General features: G+C 35.6%; 1 protein-coding gene across 2 annotated transcripts; it reads right to left on the reverse strand.

Annotated features, from left to right (window-relative positions):
• Nucleotides 1-3119: 3119 nt before the first annotated feature.
• On the reverse strand, nucleotides 3120-17956 carry swap70a (switching B cell complex subunit SWAP70a). 2 transcript variants are annotated; one of them, XM_046858060.1, is made up of 13 exons: nucleotides 17747-17885; nucleotides 16824-16873; nucleotides 16087-16227; nucleotides 14908-15081; nucleotides 14593-14820; nucleotides 8560-8706; nucleotides 8369-8477; nucleotides 7364-7545; nucleotides 5337-5444; nucleotides 5048-5214; nucleotides 4709-4907; nucleotides 4255-4351; nucleotides 3120-4116 (listed from the first exon to the last, which is right to left on the reverse strand). In XM_046858060.1, the coding sequence occupies exons 3-13, from the start codon at nucleotides 16117-16119 to the stop codon at nucleotides 3998-4000; spliced, it is 1563 nt and encodes a 520-aa protein (XP_046714016.1). In that variant the 5' UTR covers nucleotides 16120-16227; nucleotides 16824-16873; nucleotides 17747-17885; the 3' UTR covers nucleotides 3120-3997. The 2 variants fall into 2 exon arrangements, with proteins under 2 accessions (XP_046714016.1, XP_046714015.1); XM_046858059.1 differs by lacking the exon at nucleotides 16824-16873 and having other exon boundaries at nucleotides 17747-17956.
• Between the last annotated feature and the right edge of the window lie 1104 nt (nucleotides 17957-19060).

Consider the following 19060-nt stretch of genomic DNA (forward strand, 5'->3'; position numbering starts at 1 on the left):
CGCATGGAGTCACGTCCCAGTTGCTGCTTTACAGCCTGTAACCACAACAAATCCATGCCAGCAGCCATATAAATATAGCACCCAAATCCACAGCCAAGCTGAAGGGTGGAGAATGGATTTGAGACCCTGTTCCCTTAACAAGGGTCAGAGGCATGCATGCAGAAAGAGCTCACCCAGCAGCTGGATAAGAGCACAGCTGGAGCTAGCTCAGCACCTGCCTACTGCGAAACACTGATAAACTTTGCATAATATTTTATCAAATTAATGAACCAGCATCAATAAGAAATCTTACCCTTTTTCTCAGTTGCTTTAAAACATTTCTCGAATCATCCTTAATTTTTTGCAAACCAATGAGTGAATTCTCAAAACAATTTGTACAAACAACACGACACATTGGATTTCTTGGAAACGCCTGTACTTTTCTCAAAATCCTCAGTTGATCTCTCAGAAGTAAGTATTCGTGTCAATGAACATCTCATTCCCATCAGAATGAAAAGTTCCTTTGTCATTGTTCACAAACAAGATCATCAAAATCATTAGTCATGTTGTCAGTATGATGCTGCACAGTTTCATTATTTCCTGATATAAACTACGGTTTGGATTACAATGATGCACAAGGCTGAATTTCTTCTGTATGATTTATATGAATATCAGCAGCACAAATGTATTTATCTGATGGTATATTTGATTTATATTGATTGCATGAGACCGGACAGAATTCACTCTTTTACTGTACTGTAATAGTGTTTGTTCATTTCTTGGTTCATCCTTTTTCAGAAATTGTAATTCTGTGTTTTTCTCTGTCGCCAAATGAAGGTTCAAGAGATTCACCTTTGACCTGTTTTAGAGAACTAGTTGATTATCGCTTGATCTGATGCCGTACACACTGCTTCATTAGTGACATTCAAGATTCGGTGCAGTTGCAACAGGAGAAAATGTTCTCTATCTCAAAGATCAGGACAGACAACTAGACTTGGCTAACTCCTAAAAACAAAAATGAGCATCATTCCTCACTTTGACTCATCATATTTAATAACATATTAAAGAGGATTACAGTGTTGAAGTAGTGGAAACATTGGTGCAATCAAAGGATTCCATTCAATGCACTGCACTGAGTTATGATAGAGACTCTGCTGGTTAATAATCCAGGCGTTTGGTGCAGTGATGTTTAACTCTGGTATTAGCATGATCATTGAAGTTTGGAAGCTGATCTGTTTGAGCAGTGTGCACAGGTGATAGGGAGAGAGAGCAGGACAGACTAAAAGCACTAAAGCGCTGCTGCACTAAAAGTTAGATAAAGATGCAAGGAGTAAATCTCACTGCAGCACTGTCAGCTGGTGGTCGAAAGCTTGAACCAAAGTGAAAATAGACCAACGTGTTAAAAGACATTTAGACTCAAATAAATTCACTCCGGATTTAACTGAATATTGTGTTACTTATAAAGATTAATGTGCAATTTGTTAAGAGTGGATTTTGTGACAAACTCAGCCAAAACAAAAAAAAAAAAACAGCCCAAAGCCAAGCTTTAAAACCCAATAAATGATACAGTCCAAACCCAAAACCAGTAAATGACTTTTAAAGTTCAGACTGTTTTTGCCAAAAGTAATATTTATAAAGTCACATCATCCCTTTATGATGAAGTAGTTAGACTATTAAAACATGCACTTTCCTAAAATAGATTTACTAAGATCTTAAAATGGTCTCATTTATTACATTGCTTATGTTCAAATATACCAGTGAGAATTTATATCCACTGACACACATTATATTTTTAATACCCAGATGAAGACTCAGATATGAGAGCAGGGGTCTCCACATGGCTGCTTTTGCATGCTGGGTTGTTCTTAATGAAATCATGGAGAGTGATTTCAGAATGAATGTAAATCAGGTTGAAAGATCAGCTTAGCTGCCGGTTTACCAGTTGCCAAAACACATGCTGAGCTGGTCACACTGGTAGACCATCTTTGCCATCTGGAAAGCGATTTTCTTATTAGTTGACAAAATTGCTCAATTATTTAAAAATATTTGATTGTTTTTATGTTATTTGTCCCAATTTCAGAAAATGTTTCCTTTTAATTATCACTTGGCAGATGGTAAATATGGTCTACCAGGTTGCCCTGTGGCTTGGCAGCAGGTAGTAGCAAGATTTTTTCACAATCTTGTCACTTTGGATATCAAAGTGTTTTAACAGCTCTGGGTTCGGCATCTAAGAAAATATTGTCATTTTTCAATATGGCGGAACCAATGCATGCTGAGTCGGTGGAAATTCCAGTGCTAATGGTATGACACAACAAGTGTGCAAAACAGAGCACGCAAAAGACGGATGAATGATGTGTTTGAACATGTTTTGTATTTATTGTGTTTAAAAGATGATTTCACTTCTGGTTTTTCACTTTTTTTTTTTTTTTTTTTTTACAGAAATTCATGTTTACAAATTATTATACAATGTTGGTGCTACTCATCATGGTGAAGCCAGTGGATTGGTAGTTGATGTTATGTGAAACTGCACTTTTAAAGAAAAATAGAATTTTAATTTACCCTGCTGATAAATAATATTTACCCTGCTGGTGTCCATTATGCTGTGTGTTTGTGTACATCATTAAATTATCATCATTGAATCAAAGAAAACACTGTTAATTTAATAGCAATCTGAATGCTTGATGATCCCTATGGCCAATAAATACCAAGTGGTCAAAGGTGTTTTTTTTTTTTCTTCTAAATGGTAACAACTTATATATAAAATATAAAATGCCACCCATAATAGGCAACAATTAACCAGTACAGACCCTCGAGGACCAATAAAATACATACAATGCCCAATTTGATCATTAAGACCAATAGAAATTCAATTTCTAAGGAGTTCTATGAGATAAAGATACAGTTCAGTGTCAACTGTTAAACAAAAGTCCAAAGGCTCCACCTTTGTGTCATAATTCTTTTCACTGGCTCAGAGATTTAGTTAAAAATTAGAAATAATGAATGACAACTGGTTAATATGAAATTTTGTTTAAAAAAAAAAAAGGTAAAAACACAACTGCACTTAAATATGTTCTTTAGGATTATTTATAGTGAAGACTTCAAGATGTTCTGCAGTACTGAAAAATCAGTGGATCAAAACAGACAGCGCTATGTTTGTTTATTATAAGCCCTGGAGAGAAGCTCCATGACAAACACAAGATCAAATAACTTTTTTATCATGGAGCTTTTATCAGTGTGAGAACATTTCTACAATCTATTTATTAGTGACAGCATCAGCATCAAAGAACCCAGTGAGACTGTCCATCTGTATTATGTTATCTTATATCTTATCATGCCTTGTGCTTGAGATGTTTCGAGAAAAATCCTGCAAGAACCTGAGATTTATTAGTATGAGAGTGACATCTAGTGGGCAACACTGTGCAGTTAGAAGTTTTGAGCTGCTTTTATAGTATTTGAGAACTCACAATAATAATGCACGTTACAGTGTGTGGATTTCAATATATATATAATAAGATAAAAGATAACATAATACAGATGGACAGTCTCACTGGGTTCTATATCATATTGCAATATAATTTATTTAATTGCTGCAATTAATTCCATCTGTAAGCTCATACTGTTTGTACATTCAGAGATAACTTGGTTAACTGTTCATTCACTCATCATCTTTAACAACTTTCTCCTGATCAGGGTTACAGTTTTTCCTAAGAACATTGGGTTCGAGGTGGGAATAAATTAAATAGGACCATGGTTCATCAAAGACTCCATGCACATTCACTTTCATGAATTTATTCACAACTAGGGGCAATTTAGAGTCATTGGGTCACCTACCATTATGGTTTTGGGAACTGGGAGAAAAACCTCCAGCCAGAATGTAAATGGAATGCCAGATCAAACCGAGGACCCTGGAGCTGTATAATGTATTTATAGAAATATAAAATAACAACCATCCCAGTAACATAAAAATCTTAACAAAAACTTTGCATTTACAGTAAAAATTGCAAACGCTTCAAAAAGATTAAAGGCCACTGTCAGGGTTGTTTTTGTTCTCTTGCCAAATCTTTTCTCTAATTTCCAGTTCTTTGTCTGTGACTGCTGCTGCCCCCCAGTTGGTCATTTTCTGAGGACCTTTGTTGCCTAAAAATGAGAAACCAGATTATGACTGTCAATAAAAATTTTAAAGGAGTTCAAAATAAATCAAATAACTGGTTTAGTTTCAACTCTGTAGAGTCCAGCACCAGGTCACTAACACATTAACCCTGTGTAGCTGCTTACCTGGCTGGATGAGTCGAATTAGCCCCTCATGCTGCGCCACTTTATCCTTCCAGCTCTTGGTCTTGTTCGCCGCCTCCTCCATTTTTCTTTTCACAGCCTATGATTACATTCCAACACAGTACGTATTATTACATTTCACCTTTATGAGATGTACAGAAAAATGACAAAAAAGGGAAAAATCTTACATAAAGCATTGCAAACTACCCCATAATCACTTTAGCCTTGGCTTTGATTCTACAATTCTTTGGAAACTGCGGTAGGGGGGAGATGGGACTTGTGTTGTACTGCATTAGGAGATGATTAATATGACATGATGAATAATTAAGTAATAAATGTCTGTGTTGGATATAATTCTAAAGCTCAAGGCATAATAAACAACCAAGTGTAAACATGTGTTTGTGTGTGTGTGTGTGTGTGTGTGTGTGTGTGTGTGTATATATATGGGAGAACTGGCCTCATACTCCTGTAGCGCCCCCTGTCTCTGCTGTTCGAGGTTAGCCAGCTGCTGCATTGCCTTCTGCAGGGTTTGTTCCTGCTCCAACCTCTGCTGCTCCAACTGCTCTTTCTCCTGTTGTGTCTGACTGATGGCTCGTTGCTGCTGCAGGTGTATCTGCTCCAGCTCAGTACGCTTCTTTACCTCCTCCTCTAGCAACCTGACACACACACACACACACACACACACACACACACACACACACACACACACACACACAGACACACGCACACTCAGTGTTTGCAGTCTGCTCTTAATCAAATTCTAAAGTGTGTGTTGTGGGGTAGTTATGTATAGTACCTAGCCTGCAGTTTACGCAGATTCTCCTCATCCTGTCTTGTTTGTCTTTCGTCCTCTAGCGCCTCCTCCAGGCGACGGTACATGTCCTCTAGCTCCCGGACACGCTGCAGATACAACTTGAGCTCGCTCGACATCTGATCCACCTGCTCCTCCATCTGCTGCCTCACCTAACACACACACACACACACACACACACACACACACACACACACACGCACACAAAACAGCTAAAATGCAAAACTCTTGCATGTTCACATGAGATCCAATAAGCTTCACTAATGATAATTACCATTTTTTCTCTCTCCAGGTCCATTCTGTAGTTGTTCTGTAGCTCTGCTTGGGTGCGAATTCTTCTCTGCTCCTCCATCAGAGCTCTCGCTGCCGCCTCCTCCAGGTTCTGGTGAACAAACACAACTTAGTGTTCTACGTGTAAGAAAACAAAAATCAGTTTTGTGAAGTGCATTAGGAGTATAATGCAATGTCTAGCTGTAAAACTCTTTGAAATAGTAAACTCTGTCCTGAAGATGTCAGAAAATGCTCAGCTTACAGCATTGCCTTTAAACTGAAAGCACTGAAACTGGAGCCCTTTTACAGAAAACCTCTCCACTCCTTCATTATTTTTTCATTAACTATTAAACTGTTGTTCATTTTTATAAATCCACTTATATGGAGCAGCTGCCATACATGTCCCTGTAAATCCGATTCTACTGTTCATTTACCAGACCAACTTATTTGTTGCATCAAAGCCCAAAGCATTTCCTTGCATGTCATACTGTGTATGGCAATGAATGTGGCAAAAAAATTGAATTAGAGGTTTCACAGATTACATGGTAGAACAAGAAACTAAAATCTGTTAGTACTACTGGGTTTTTTTTTAAATGTGTCTCTTTTTAAAGACAGTATTGAGTATAATATTTATATGTACAGTATGTCTATCAATTCATTTATAACATCCTAAAACTTCATCATATAACAATCATATCCGTAATAGCTGCTGCCCCTGTAGCCCCAGTTACATTTCTGTTGTTTGATAATGTCAATTTATTGAGATTAATAAATATTATTATTATTAAAGATATAATTGATTTTAACCTTGCTAGTTAAACATGAGACCTGATTTTTCAAAACTAAGCAGGATAATGTAACATGCAGATAACCATATCTGCTGTCAGCACTCCTAAAAAAAGAGGAACTTGATTTCCGAACTGTAATAGAGGAAAGACACTTCTGAAAGTGAAATGACAAGCTTAACAGATGAGGTGACTAAAAACAGGAACTTGGGCTTTCACAGAAACAGCTTATCTGTATCTTTAGCTTGTGAGTTGAGTGCTTGCAGCTGTGTCCGCACTTTGCATATGCTGCTTTTTTTTAATAATTATTTTATTATGCTCATTATGCTTTCACAGTTTAAAATGAATGTGGGTGTTATAGCAGCATGATGTGACTCACTGAGTAATAAGTGAAGCAATATAAGGCTGATTTACACACATAGTAAGATTTGGTGGGAAAATCATCTAGGGAATAAGTGTGATGTGCAGAGCACCAGGGCCAGAAATAATGCAAAATAAAAATGTAGATAAGCAGATACCGCTGGTCAGTTATAGAAATGTGCACTCTTTCATACTATAACTGAGGCAGAAACCACTTGAAATTGCCTATTTAAAACAGGAATAAAAAAACAGTTGCAGAAACTTTGGGGTGCTCAGTCATGTTCCTTTTTTCACTTCATATACATGTTTTTTTTAACTAATAGAAAAAAATAAGCAGACTTCCAGCAACTACAAAATACAAAGTCTAATATGTGTTGTAGTGTAATACGGCCCAAATTAAATGCTTTTACCTCGAGCAGGTTTTACCAATCACCAGGATGCCAAAGATTAAAAATAGTATTGTATTTCCATTCATTTCACTGTACCTCAAAAGTATATAAATGTTATTTTTTTATTATTTCACTGTCAAATATGAGAAGTTTGATATTAAAATAAAAAGTGCAGCAATGTAACCAATGTAAATGTTGAGTAGTCTGCTAGTGTGAATAAAAAAGACTGAAGCCATGATGTCTTGGGAATATAAAAACATTAACAAAGATATGTTCAAATAAATGTAATTAGTTTGCATTTTGAGGAGAACTGTGATCAGAATTTCTGTAAAATGTGGTACATGCCAAATTTGGCTCTAAATAATAATTGGTTGTTTGTTGAATAGCAAATTCTATTAAAACTTTATTATAAAGTAAAATTATGTCTGACTTAGATTTAGAATTGAGTGCTATATGTTAGGGAGATTAATTGTGATTGATGTTATAGACTTCAGTACCTTCCTCATGGCTTCCAGCTCTTTCTGTTTCTTCTCGTTGGCCAGCTGCAGCTCCTTCATCTGTTCCTCTAACAGCGCTTGTTCTGCCTGCAGGCGGCTGCGCACTTCCCGTCGCCTCTGTCGAGCCTCACGGTGGGGAGCAGACAGACCCTGCCTCTGCCTGTTAATGCAGTCCTGGATAGCTGGTACACAAACACACACACACACACACACACACACACACACACTGTGACAAAATCTTAATAGTGTAAGTAGAGACTATGTTGAGGCCCGTCCAAGTTAAAACATGCGTCAGTTTTTTTTACATGCTTAATTTGAATTATTTAGAAACTGACATAGTTTTCTATTCAGCAAGGACACACCTATTAATTTAGCAACAATTTGTAGAGCAGAATTCATATATAAAGTTATTAAATTACAGGTAAGCTTTGGCTAGAGTCAGGGGCATCATTCATATTCAAATACAAATTTGTCAGACCACTTTATAAGTACGTCATATATAAGTTTATACACAATTTTTTTAAAAATTTCCCCATTAAAGTTACACAGCTTTCACAACTTGTGGTCAGCCTGCACTAGATAACATGCCATAGTGTCATCACTACCTGACCTTCACACCATGTTGCTTGTTGAATATCTAATTTCCTATGAATTCCCCCTTGTTGTTATACCAAGCTCCATTGTTCTGTGAAGGTTTTGCACTGCATTTTCTATCATTAATGAGATCAGACACTTTGGATGTTTGATGTTTGGATGTCGAGGAAGTTTCAGTTCCAAATGTGTTCAGTGGGGTTGAGGTCAGTTCTTTCACTCCAACCATAATATACCATGTCTTAAGGGAACTCATTTTATGCACAAGGGCATTGTCAAAATGGAACAGGTTTGGACCTTTCATTTCAGTGAAGGGAATTTACAAAGCTACAGTATACATAAACATTTTATACATTGTGTGCTTCTAACTTTTATGGCAACAGTTTGGGGAAGAAGCACATATGGTTGCCATACCCTGGATCCACTCTTGACGTTTCTTTTTGTCTGGGGCGCTGATCTCGAGACTTTTGTCTGGACATTTGACGATAAATAAGTTTTTCTTTCCATCTTTGTCTGTTAAAGGCTAAAAAAAAAATAATACAAATAAACGCTAAGGGTTACATGATCATTTTCACATTTTAAACATCTCATTTTTGAGCTCTCACCTCCACACAGCAGTGGCGGTCCAGAAAAATGGAGCCCTTTTTTTCAGCAAGGTCTTCATTCACGTAGTATGAGATTGAATCGAGTCGCAGTTCAAACCAGCGCTCTGTCCAATTTTTCCTTTTGTGGCCTTTTTTTGTCATGTAGCCCTAAATGGCACATTATATTAATCTCATATTTGTGTTCATCCACCAGCTTTTCAAACATTTTATGTTGCAGAGCATGCTATTTTACAGTAATAACAAAACAACACAGTGGTGAGATGAAACCAAGTGTGTTCTCACACAAACATTAACCTTTAACAGCATACAGATTTATTTGATATTAAACCAAAATGCTCTAAACTCACCAGACACTCTTCTTTGTCATAAAGTTCATAATAAATAAACACAACTTCTCAGTCCTACAGACTTACCTTTTGTCTCCTTTCTAAAGTTTAACCTTATTAAATAAAGATGTTCTTACAGAAAACTACATTAGGCTCTGATTATATGTATGGTGCATCCTTTAAACAAGTCCATCAGCTGTTACTAGAATATCAGAAATATTACTATATTACCAGTGGTGGACAGAAATGAAGTAAATGTAATTCATTACTGTACTTAAGTAGCTTTTTCGCATATCTGTACTTTACTAAAGTATTTCCATTTGGGGAGACTTTTACTTCGCTACATTTCAAAGTCAAATATCGTACTTTTTACTCAACTACATTTTGCTACATCAGTCGTTCCTTTTTTTTTTTTAATTTATGAGTGAATAAAAACTTAACTGGTCAAGTACACAGCAAGCCACCAATCAGGGTAGAGCGTGCTCTGTTTTGAACTTGTATTGATTGCCACTTGGTGGTATCTACTTAGCATGATCATACAGTTCAGCATCAGTTCAACAGCAAGCAGAAGATTTTGAGAGGAATAAGTGATTGAAGACACCTGTGGCCTAATTTGCATGTTTTTCTTTAAGTAGTTAAAAAGAAGGTTTTGGGCTCATGGTAATTTGAATAAATATCAATCAATATTTAACTGGTAAATATCATTCTATTAATAGTTTGGTGTGCTAAAAGTAACATTAGAGGGAGAACTTTTACTGGAGTAATACTTTACAAAGTGTATCTCTACTATAACTTTAGTACATGGTTTGTATACTTCGTCCACCACTGTAAATTACTATTACAGAAACGATTTACCATAACATAAACCTTTACATAAACCTATATTCAACAAAATTACAGCACTGTGGTACAAAGAAATATATAGAGAGCATTATGGTGTATACAGAGCCTGTCAAAAGTGTGTTTGACACTAACACCTAGTCAAAACACCTAGTCTTTTTTAATCTTTGAGACACATGCATGGTCCTTTTGTTTGTGGGGAAGGGGTAGCTCAGTGCTTAAGATGTACATCTGCACAGAAGATTTTAAATTCAAATCCCACCACTAAGCTGCAAGGGTGTCTGCCAAATGCCATAAAAGTAAATATGCAACAAACTAGGTAATTTTACTTTAACCAAACAAATATGTCTTTTTACAGATGATGATACAAAATAAATGAACAATTACAATATATTTTCATTGAAAAGTCCCTTAGCTCTTGGCAACAAGGAGAGTTTTCCAAAAATTCATCTGAAATAATTTGCCAAGCTACTTCTAAATGTTGTCAGAAAAAAGTTGTCCTCGTTAGTTGGATATTTCTTTCAGACCATCTGATTCAGTTCATTAAAGGGCAGTTAAATAGGATTTACTGATGGTGTGTTAACTGGCCAGTCAATGAAAAATAACACTCCAGCTGATTGCTCTCTAAATAATGCTTATAGTGTTTGGACATATGCTTCAGGTCATTGTCTTGTTGTATGGTGAAATTGGTTCCAATTAGCTGAAGTGCAGACAGTAAGGAAAATGACAGGAAATGAACTAAAGTTTTCTTTCCATGCGGATAAAAAGGTGCGGACAGAAACCTCTCTTTTCTATGTCTTAAGACAGTTTAGTGGTGTCAAAATTAAACTTGCATAAGAGTTTTTACCAACAATTCTACTGCGAGATCTCTTCCAACGTCAACGTTACCATTTAAATTAGCCTCAGACAATTTCCGATACCTGGGAGTAACTGTAACACGGACATTTCATTTATAGTACAGTCAGGATCTTCATCTCTCTCTCTAAAATAAAGAAGAATTGGGAATCAGACCGTAACCCTATTTTCACAGATAAGGAACCTATACGTACCTCCTCAATTTGTGGTTGTCATGTACTTCTATAGTTTAAGTTTTTGCATAGAGTGTACTGGACAAAGGCCAAATTGTCTAAAATCAACCCTGGTTCAGATGCAACTTGTGATTGGTGTTGACAAGCTCCAGCTACTCTTTGTCATACTTTTTGGCTTTGCCCAGCCTTGACTTCTTCTTCATCTAAACCAGGCGATTCATCTAAACCAGGCGATACAGCTCAATTAACCCGGATAACTGAGTGTGTTAAGGAACTAAGAGATTGGATGACCCATAACTTTCTACTTTTGAATTCTGATAAGACTGAGATTTTGCTCATCGGCCCAAAAACTAGTATACAGACGCTCCAGCATCTCAACCTGCATTTAGACGGATGTTCTGTAACCACTAGTTCAACGGTAAAAGACCTGGGTGTTATTTTAGACAGCGACTTGTCTTTCAAAAATCACATAAATCAAGTTACAAAAACAGCCTTCTTTCACCTTAGAAATATTTCTAAGCTAAGAAATATGTTGCCCATATCCGATGCAGAGAAGCTCGTCCATGCGTTCATGACCTCCAGAATAGACTACTGTAATGCGTTACTAGGTGGATGTCCTGCATCATTAATAAACAAGCTTCAGTTAGTCCAGAATGCAGCAGCCAGAGTTCTTACAAGGTCAAAAAAATATGATCACATAACCCCGATCTTATCGTCCCTACATTGGCTTCCTGTTAAGTTTCGAATAGACTACAAACTATTACTCCTCACTTATAAAGCACTAAATGGTTTGGCTCCCATATATCTATCCTGTCTTTTAACACGATACAATCCGCCACGCTCCCTGAGATCTCAAAACTCTGGGCTTCTAGTAGTTCCTAGAATAGCAAAGTCCACTAAAGGTGGTAGAGCATTTTCACATTTAGCTCCTAAACTCTGGAATAGTCTTCCTGACGGTGTTCGGGGCTCAGACACACTCCCAGTTTAAGTGTAGATTAAAACATATCTTTTAGCAAAGCCTACACATAACACACATCACATCATAACCTTGTGCTCCAGAACATCTGATCACATGCACATTATCAACTTGTGCTGTTAATATCATGAACAGCAGCTACGCTAATTCCTCTCCACTGCTTCTCTTTCTCTCCCCATCCCGAGACATCCTGAGGTTTGGCCAGCTCCAGTCACCTCCCACCTCGTGATGATTACGGACCTTGAAGAAGTAGATGCCGAACTCACAAACATCCTGAACCATCTAGAGACGTACCAGTGCCATTTGGATCCCGCTACATGTGTGGAGTTTTGACATTGGACCTCCTGGAGTGTTTAAAGGCTCTGGCATGGAGAAGCTGATGCTGGATCTGTGGTGATCACAAATGCTGAGCTCATAAAACTAGGAGCTACTAACCATATAGACTGTATAAGACTGCAGAAAGAACATCACTTATAATCTTATACTCCAGTAATCATGTTAGTTCTCACTGTCCAGTGTTCTGTATTGTTGAAAGATTTATGATCAAACTCTTGATGTCACCCAAATGAGGATGGGTTCCCTTTTTGAGTCTGGTTCCTCTCAAGGTTTCTTCCTCATAACATCTAAGGGAGTTTTTCCTTGCCACAGTCGCCACGGCTTGCTCATCAGGGACAAATTCACACCATTCACCATCACTGTTGATTTGTGTAAAGCTGCTTTGAGACAATGTCTGTTGTGAAAAGCGCTATACAAATAAACTTGACTTGACTTGACTTGACTTCTTACTGGGCATCAATTTTTAAATCGATTTCCGAAACCACGCATTATTTGGACTCAATCCCACAAATGTTTCCTTGTCATCTTGTCATAATATCTTAAAGGCTTATATCACTAAACTTTCCCCACCAGCTACATTTATTGGATGCACAACCTGATGCATCTTTTTAAATAGAAAAGGTCAGATTTATACGGAAGCGCATTGCATTAACAAAGAAAAAAAAAATTAACAGAAAGGATCTCGTAATTATGACTTAGTATCTCATAATTATGACTTAGTATCTTATAATTATGACTTAATATCTCATAATAATGACTTACTTACTCATAATTATAACTTAGTATCTCATAATTATGACTTAGTATCTCATAATTATACCTTAGTATCTCATAATTATGACTTACTAACTCATAATAATGACTTAGTATCTCATAGCTATGACTTAGTATCTCATAATAATGACTTAGTATCTCATAATTATGACTTATTATCTCATAATTATGACTTACTAAATCATAATTATGACTTAGTATCTCATAAGTGACTTAGTATCTCATAATTATGAGATCATTATCTCATCATATGATTTAGCTTGATGACTGTGTATGTTAGTGTTAAGATTTTGAGAAAAATGCCCCAACTTATCATAATTATCATAACTAAGTCATAATTATGAGATACTAAGTCATAATTATGAGATACTAAGTTATAATTATGAGTTAGTAAGTTATAATTATGAGATACTAAGTCATAATTATGAGATACTAATTCATAATTATGAGATACTAAGTTATAATTGAGTTAGTAAGTCATTATTATGAGTTAGTAAGTCATAATTATGAGATACTAAGTTATAATTATGAGATACTAAGTCATAATTATGAGAAAAACAAGTTATAATTATGAGTTAGTAAGTCATTATTATGATATACTAAGTCATAATTATGAGATACTAAGTTATAATTATGAGATACTAAGTCATAATTATGAGATACTAAGTTATAATTATGAGTTAGTAAGTCATTATTATAAGATACTAAGTCATAAGTATGAGTAAGTAAGTCATAACTATGAGATACTAAGTCATAATTATGAGATACTAAGTCATATTTATGAGATACTAAGTTATAATTATGAGATACTATGTCATTATTATGAGATACTAAGTCATAAGTATGAGATCCTTTCTGTTAATTTTTTTTTCTTTGTGAATGCAATGCGCTTCCATAGATTTACAATATTTGGTAAAACAGAAAGGTTTTTCACTATTTAGAAACTCTTCTTGTTACATGTACGGAGAAGAGAAGGAAGTGAGGAAGGGGGAAAAAGGAAAAAAATAGATGCATAAAATAGAAAAAGGTATTTAGGGAAGTGGTAAAAAAACAAGAAATCCCTTTCTCTTTGCCTGGCCTCATGGTCTCTTTCCCTTGCACCTGATTTTTTAACAAATGGTGAGCACAGAGAAGGAAAAAAGAAAAAAACATATATACATATTTTCAGAAGTGTTAATGTACTCAGGTGCAAGTAATTTCTTCTTTTATTGTTTTGTACATTGTTTCTGATGCTAACATTCATAATTGTACTTTATATCTGACTATAAGGCCAATCTTAAATAGTTGGAATAAAATTTTAACAACTGCTATTCTATTGTCTTTTTTTATTTATATCTCTCTCTGGTTGAATAGCATCAATAAAAAAAAAGAGTTAAACTAGAATGGTAGCCATTTTATTTCAGTTTTCCTTTCACCTAGAATATGTCTCCAGCCTACCCTGCACCAAAACAACCCCAAACCATTAAGCTTCCACCTTCATGTTTGGCTGTGGGTGTGGAGCAGTCTGCTAACATCTTCTCTCCATCTTATTGAAATACTTCCAGTCATTTACTGTCCAATTCCTGTGTGTATTTGCCCTTTTAGTCTTTTAGTTTGTTGCATATAAAAAAAAGGACATACATGTATCTCAAAAACGATAAAAGACTATGCGTAATTCTTTTGACAGGCATTGATTGATTGATTGTTTTAGATACCGTTTGCTGAATATCGAACCAAACATGAGGCTTAATATTTCTCACACATCTTTTCTCACCTGTTTGAGTATATCCAGTATAAGCTCCTGAAAGACCTCTGTGATGCCCATGCTGGTGGTCTGGCGGTCCATGCCCTTGGTGAAGTAGCCCATACCAATCAGCTCAATTAGCTCCCAGACATTCAGACAATTCTGCTTTATATTTAGCTGGACTTTATAGTCCACAAACCTGCCCTCATTCCAGTTCCCACCCATGGCATCCAACAGCTTTCTCAAGAAATATTCAATCTTTGGTGATGAGGAAACAGTGATTTAAAGTAAGTTACAGAATCAAAATAATGCCCAGATAATGTAAAAGGTTCGGTATTTACTCACCTCTTCTACTATGATGACAAGCGGATATCTGTCCTCAGAGAGAAAGTTAAATATACACCAGACTTTTAAAGCGTCATCTTCAGAGATGAGCATGCGGTTGCTGGAGATGTTCTTGCGAGCACACAATGTCCAGCACATTTTATTCAGTTCCATAAAATCAAACTTGCCCTGGATCTGGGATTAGAGAACAGTTGGTTTGGAACCTCCTTAAAATTTACATTCCTCACTCTTTACACACCTTTACTATTATTTTTATTTGTTTTTTATTTTCGTATGATGCGTTTTAGGATAAATCACTGTATAATTATCTAAAAACATGACGAATTTCCTAAGAAATATATTTGGTTGCACACAAGACACATTCAGAAATACCATATCATCACATATTATATTATATTATATTATATTGTGATATAGGATATAATGTACTTTTGGTGAATCACATCTGTACATTTTAATATTAAAAACATTTAATATACAAAAACACTCTGGAAAATGTTATTTTGGAAAATAATTAAACAATGCATTGTACAGAATGCTCAAAGATCAAATACTGTTACTATTATTTCCATATAACAGCAAACACTTAATTATATTACAGCATTTTGCAAAAACAATGAAGCTTTTCATTATTCATTAACACGTCGTGCTACTTTCTCTATTTACAGCCATATTTAATTTTGCCCATGTTTATTAGTATAATTGAAAATAACTTTTTTATGTTTGTCACTTAACATATCAGTATTCAATTAAATTAAATTAATATCAGTGATTAAATAATTATTATTAATAATTATTATTTTATAAAATAAAAGCAATTACATCCACACTGTTATTTTATATAAACTTTAAAAAACGCATTCAGACTTTAAGTCTAACTCAAACATGTTCGGTCCTTTTACAGAAGTAAACCTAAAGCTAAAAATAACAGCATATGAGACAAAAGTGTTGTCACATGAGTAAGCAGAGGAAAAACTGTCAAACCCATGTAAATGTTCCTAATTTGCGATTAGTCAGCAGTCTGTTCAAGCACCCAATTCTGCATGTCTGTGTTCTGTGAGTCTGCGTATGTGTCTGTAAATGACGTGCTAGAGCAAGCATCCAAAAGAAGTGTTTTTTTAAGTACTTGAGAATAAACAAGGCAATAATAGGCAGAGAAGGAAGGCAGAATCTATCTACCCTGTCTAGGATGAAGGTGTTCAAATAGGGCATGTAGCCTTGCGTGGACACAGGTCCCTCATCGTTGTCCTTGAAATGTTCCTCCAGCTCAGAGTTTTCATATGGAATCTGCAGAACCGTGTACAGGTTGTGTGACAGAACCTTCACGAGGCAGAGCAGACAGAAAAGTAATCAGTAAACAGAAATCCCCCGATTTACCGCAGTTCGAATCTCGAGGCCCTGGTTTTGCATTTGCATTTTGCGTTTGCCACATAACTCATTTGTTTTGCTGATTTTTTGGTCTCTCACAGATAGCACAATAGACCAAAAAAGTTATGGGGAATAGTTTTTATGGAGTTTTAAGTTGATTAATAAAAATATAATTACAGTATTTTTGCAAATGTTTTCTGTGTGTGTTTAAAGTTTGTTGGAGGATGATTTGTGGCTTAACCCTTAACAATAAAAAAAGCATTTCCTGTGGGTGATGCCGGATAGTGGCATTGTAAGTAGTACAAAGGCATAAGAAGATAGTGTACAGGTGTAGAAGCGCACAGAGAAATGCGATGTGTGAGGAAATTTGTAACTAAGTGTCTGGGATGAGAAAAGGAGAGTCTTTATGGTGATGGCAGCAGCTCCGAGCATCATATCTAAAGTATATAGCAGTGATCAAACAGTAAAGCCTGAGCAATATTAAATTTTTTGTTGAAAATTGTAAGTATATCATGCAAGACAAGAAAGAAATCAGAAAACTACTCAACTTTGTAACCCACAACCACATGGCAGGTGTTCAGTGTTATCTTGGGACCCTCTGAGAAATTATCAAGAAGTGAAAAAAAAATCCCTTACAGTTTGCTCAAGACAGACCAAATCACATTTCTATAAATAAGCACACGAAGTGAGATTTTTGGTTTTGTACAAGACAATAATTATGGATTTGAGAACTGGTCGCACATACCAGTGTGTGTGTGTGTGTGTGTGTGTGTGTGTGTGTGTGTGTGTGTGTGTGAGTGTGTGTGTGTGTATGCTTAAGTTTTTTTTACAATTCAAACACTGATCATTTAGGTAAATGTATTTTACAGTCTGATGACCAAGTGAATAATCCTTACATGTTTTTCTGAATGTTACATCATTGCATTGGGTGTGGGCAAACATGAATATATATATATATATATATATATATATATATATATATATATATATATATATATATATATATATAAAATGTGTGTGTGTGTGTGTGTGTGTGTGTGTGTGTGTGTGTGTTTCATTGTCATAATTTTTTAAGATTGTTGGGTCATGGTGATGATTCAGGCTCAGTTGGAGCAGAAAACTCGGTAAAAATTAAGTGAAGTCTAATTTCATTAAAGAAAATAAAAATGCGAGTTTTAGAGGTAGTGTGAGTCAGAGACAAAACCACTGCTTATCTTATAGGGAAATGTTGTATCTAAAAGAACGACGCTGTTATTTCCTCTTATAATAAAGCAGAACAAACCGCGCCGACGTCATTAACGCGCTTTCCACCGTAAAACCTGCGCACATTGCGCAAACATCTCAGCAGCGTCTTTAAATGTATCTTAATGTACTTTCAATCCTGCCTCAATTCAGCTTCAAGGAAACAAAAACTATAAAAAATAATCATTCCCTTACACCAGTTTCTCTTCATTCTTCCTTTACTTCCTACCTTCAGTTGAGACTTAGACACTTTTCCTTTCCGGTCCACATCCAGCGCCCCAAACGCGTGCCATATGGGCTTTAATATTTCGTCTCTGTGGACCATTTTATACCAGTTAACTCGTAACAACGCACACACTCCAGTCACACTCCGGCTATGATGCCAAATACCCGAACTCTATCAACTGAAGTGTGTGTGAGAGAAGGACGCCACCTATCCAGCGCGCTGAGACGCATTCGCGCGTGCCGTCACGTGACTGATTTCCGTGGACAGAGATGAAATGATGTGAGATCACTGAGCGCTAAAGATAATCCCTGAATCATAATGGAAACATGATTTGGTTCTTAACTGAAGAATATCTATATCATACATTATATCTAAATGCATACATCATATCTAAATGTTCATACATAATATCTATATCTACATCATATCTAAACTCTTCCATTTTGTGACCAACTTTAAATGGCAGATGGCTTTAAGAAAGATTGACTCACAATGCAGAAGTAAATAAACATGCATGTTTTCTGCTGTCTTCTTCTTATCTTTTTATCCTGGAAATGCTGGGTATGAGGTATAAAAACACACTTACACACTTATAAACATTAACTTTTTTAAATCCATATACTGTAATAGCCTGTATGGGGAAGATTAAAGGAAACCAAAAAACCCTAAAGAAACCCTAAAAGCTGATTATGTAAAATTTTGAATAGTGACCTGATCTGATGCTCAATCTGAGGCCATGGAGTTGAAAATATAATCTGATTTAATTTAACATTGCTTTGTACTTTATTACTGTATGCCTTATGTTCACATGGGGATAGATTTGTCCCTTTTCTCTTTTAATTTATATTTTGTGTTTTTTTCTGTTTTATACCAAATTCCTATTTAATCCCATTCATCTTTTTTTTAAGAAACTGAGAGTTTTTCTATCTTTTTTTTTTTGAATGATCGTTTATATTTCATTGTTATTGCTGATCATATTTTGTGCTTCTTAATTCTTTGCAATTTTATTGTGTATTTCCATGTACTTTTTTTATTCATCTAATTTGTATTGTTCTTAAACTGTTTAAAATGTTGCTTGTACAGTACAATGAATAGTCTGTGTGATGTTATTGGTAAAAGAGTCACATCAACTCTCTGCACGAATTCCTGCTTGGAAATTGGATCGAAAAGCTTTTCTTCTCACACAGTATTCTTCTTCTCTCATTATTCTTCTATTCCAATCCTACATACATTCACTGTCCACTTTGTGTTGATGGCATGTTGCAAGACAAAGTAAAAAAATTGATAACTTTATTTATCAATATATTTATCATTTAT

This window comes from Silurus meridionalis, chromosome 9 (assembly GCF_014805685.1).
Source record: "Silurus meridionalis isolate SWU-2019-XX chromosome 9, ASM1480568v1, whole genome shotgun sequence".
NCBI lineage: Eukaryota > Metazoa > Chordata > Actinopteri > Siluriformes > Siluridae > Silurus > Silurus meridionalis.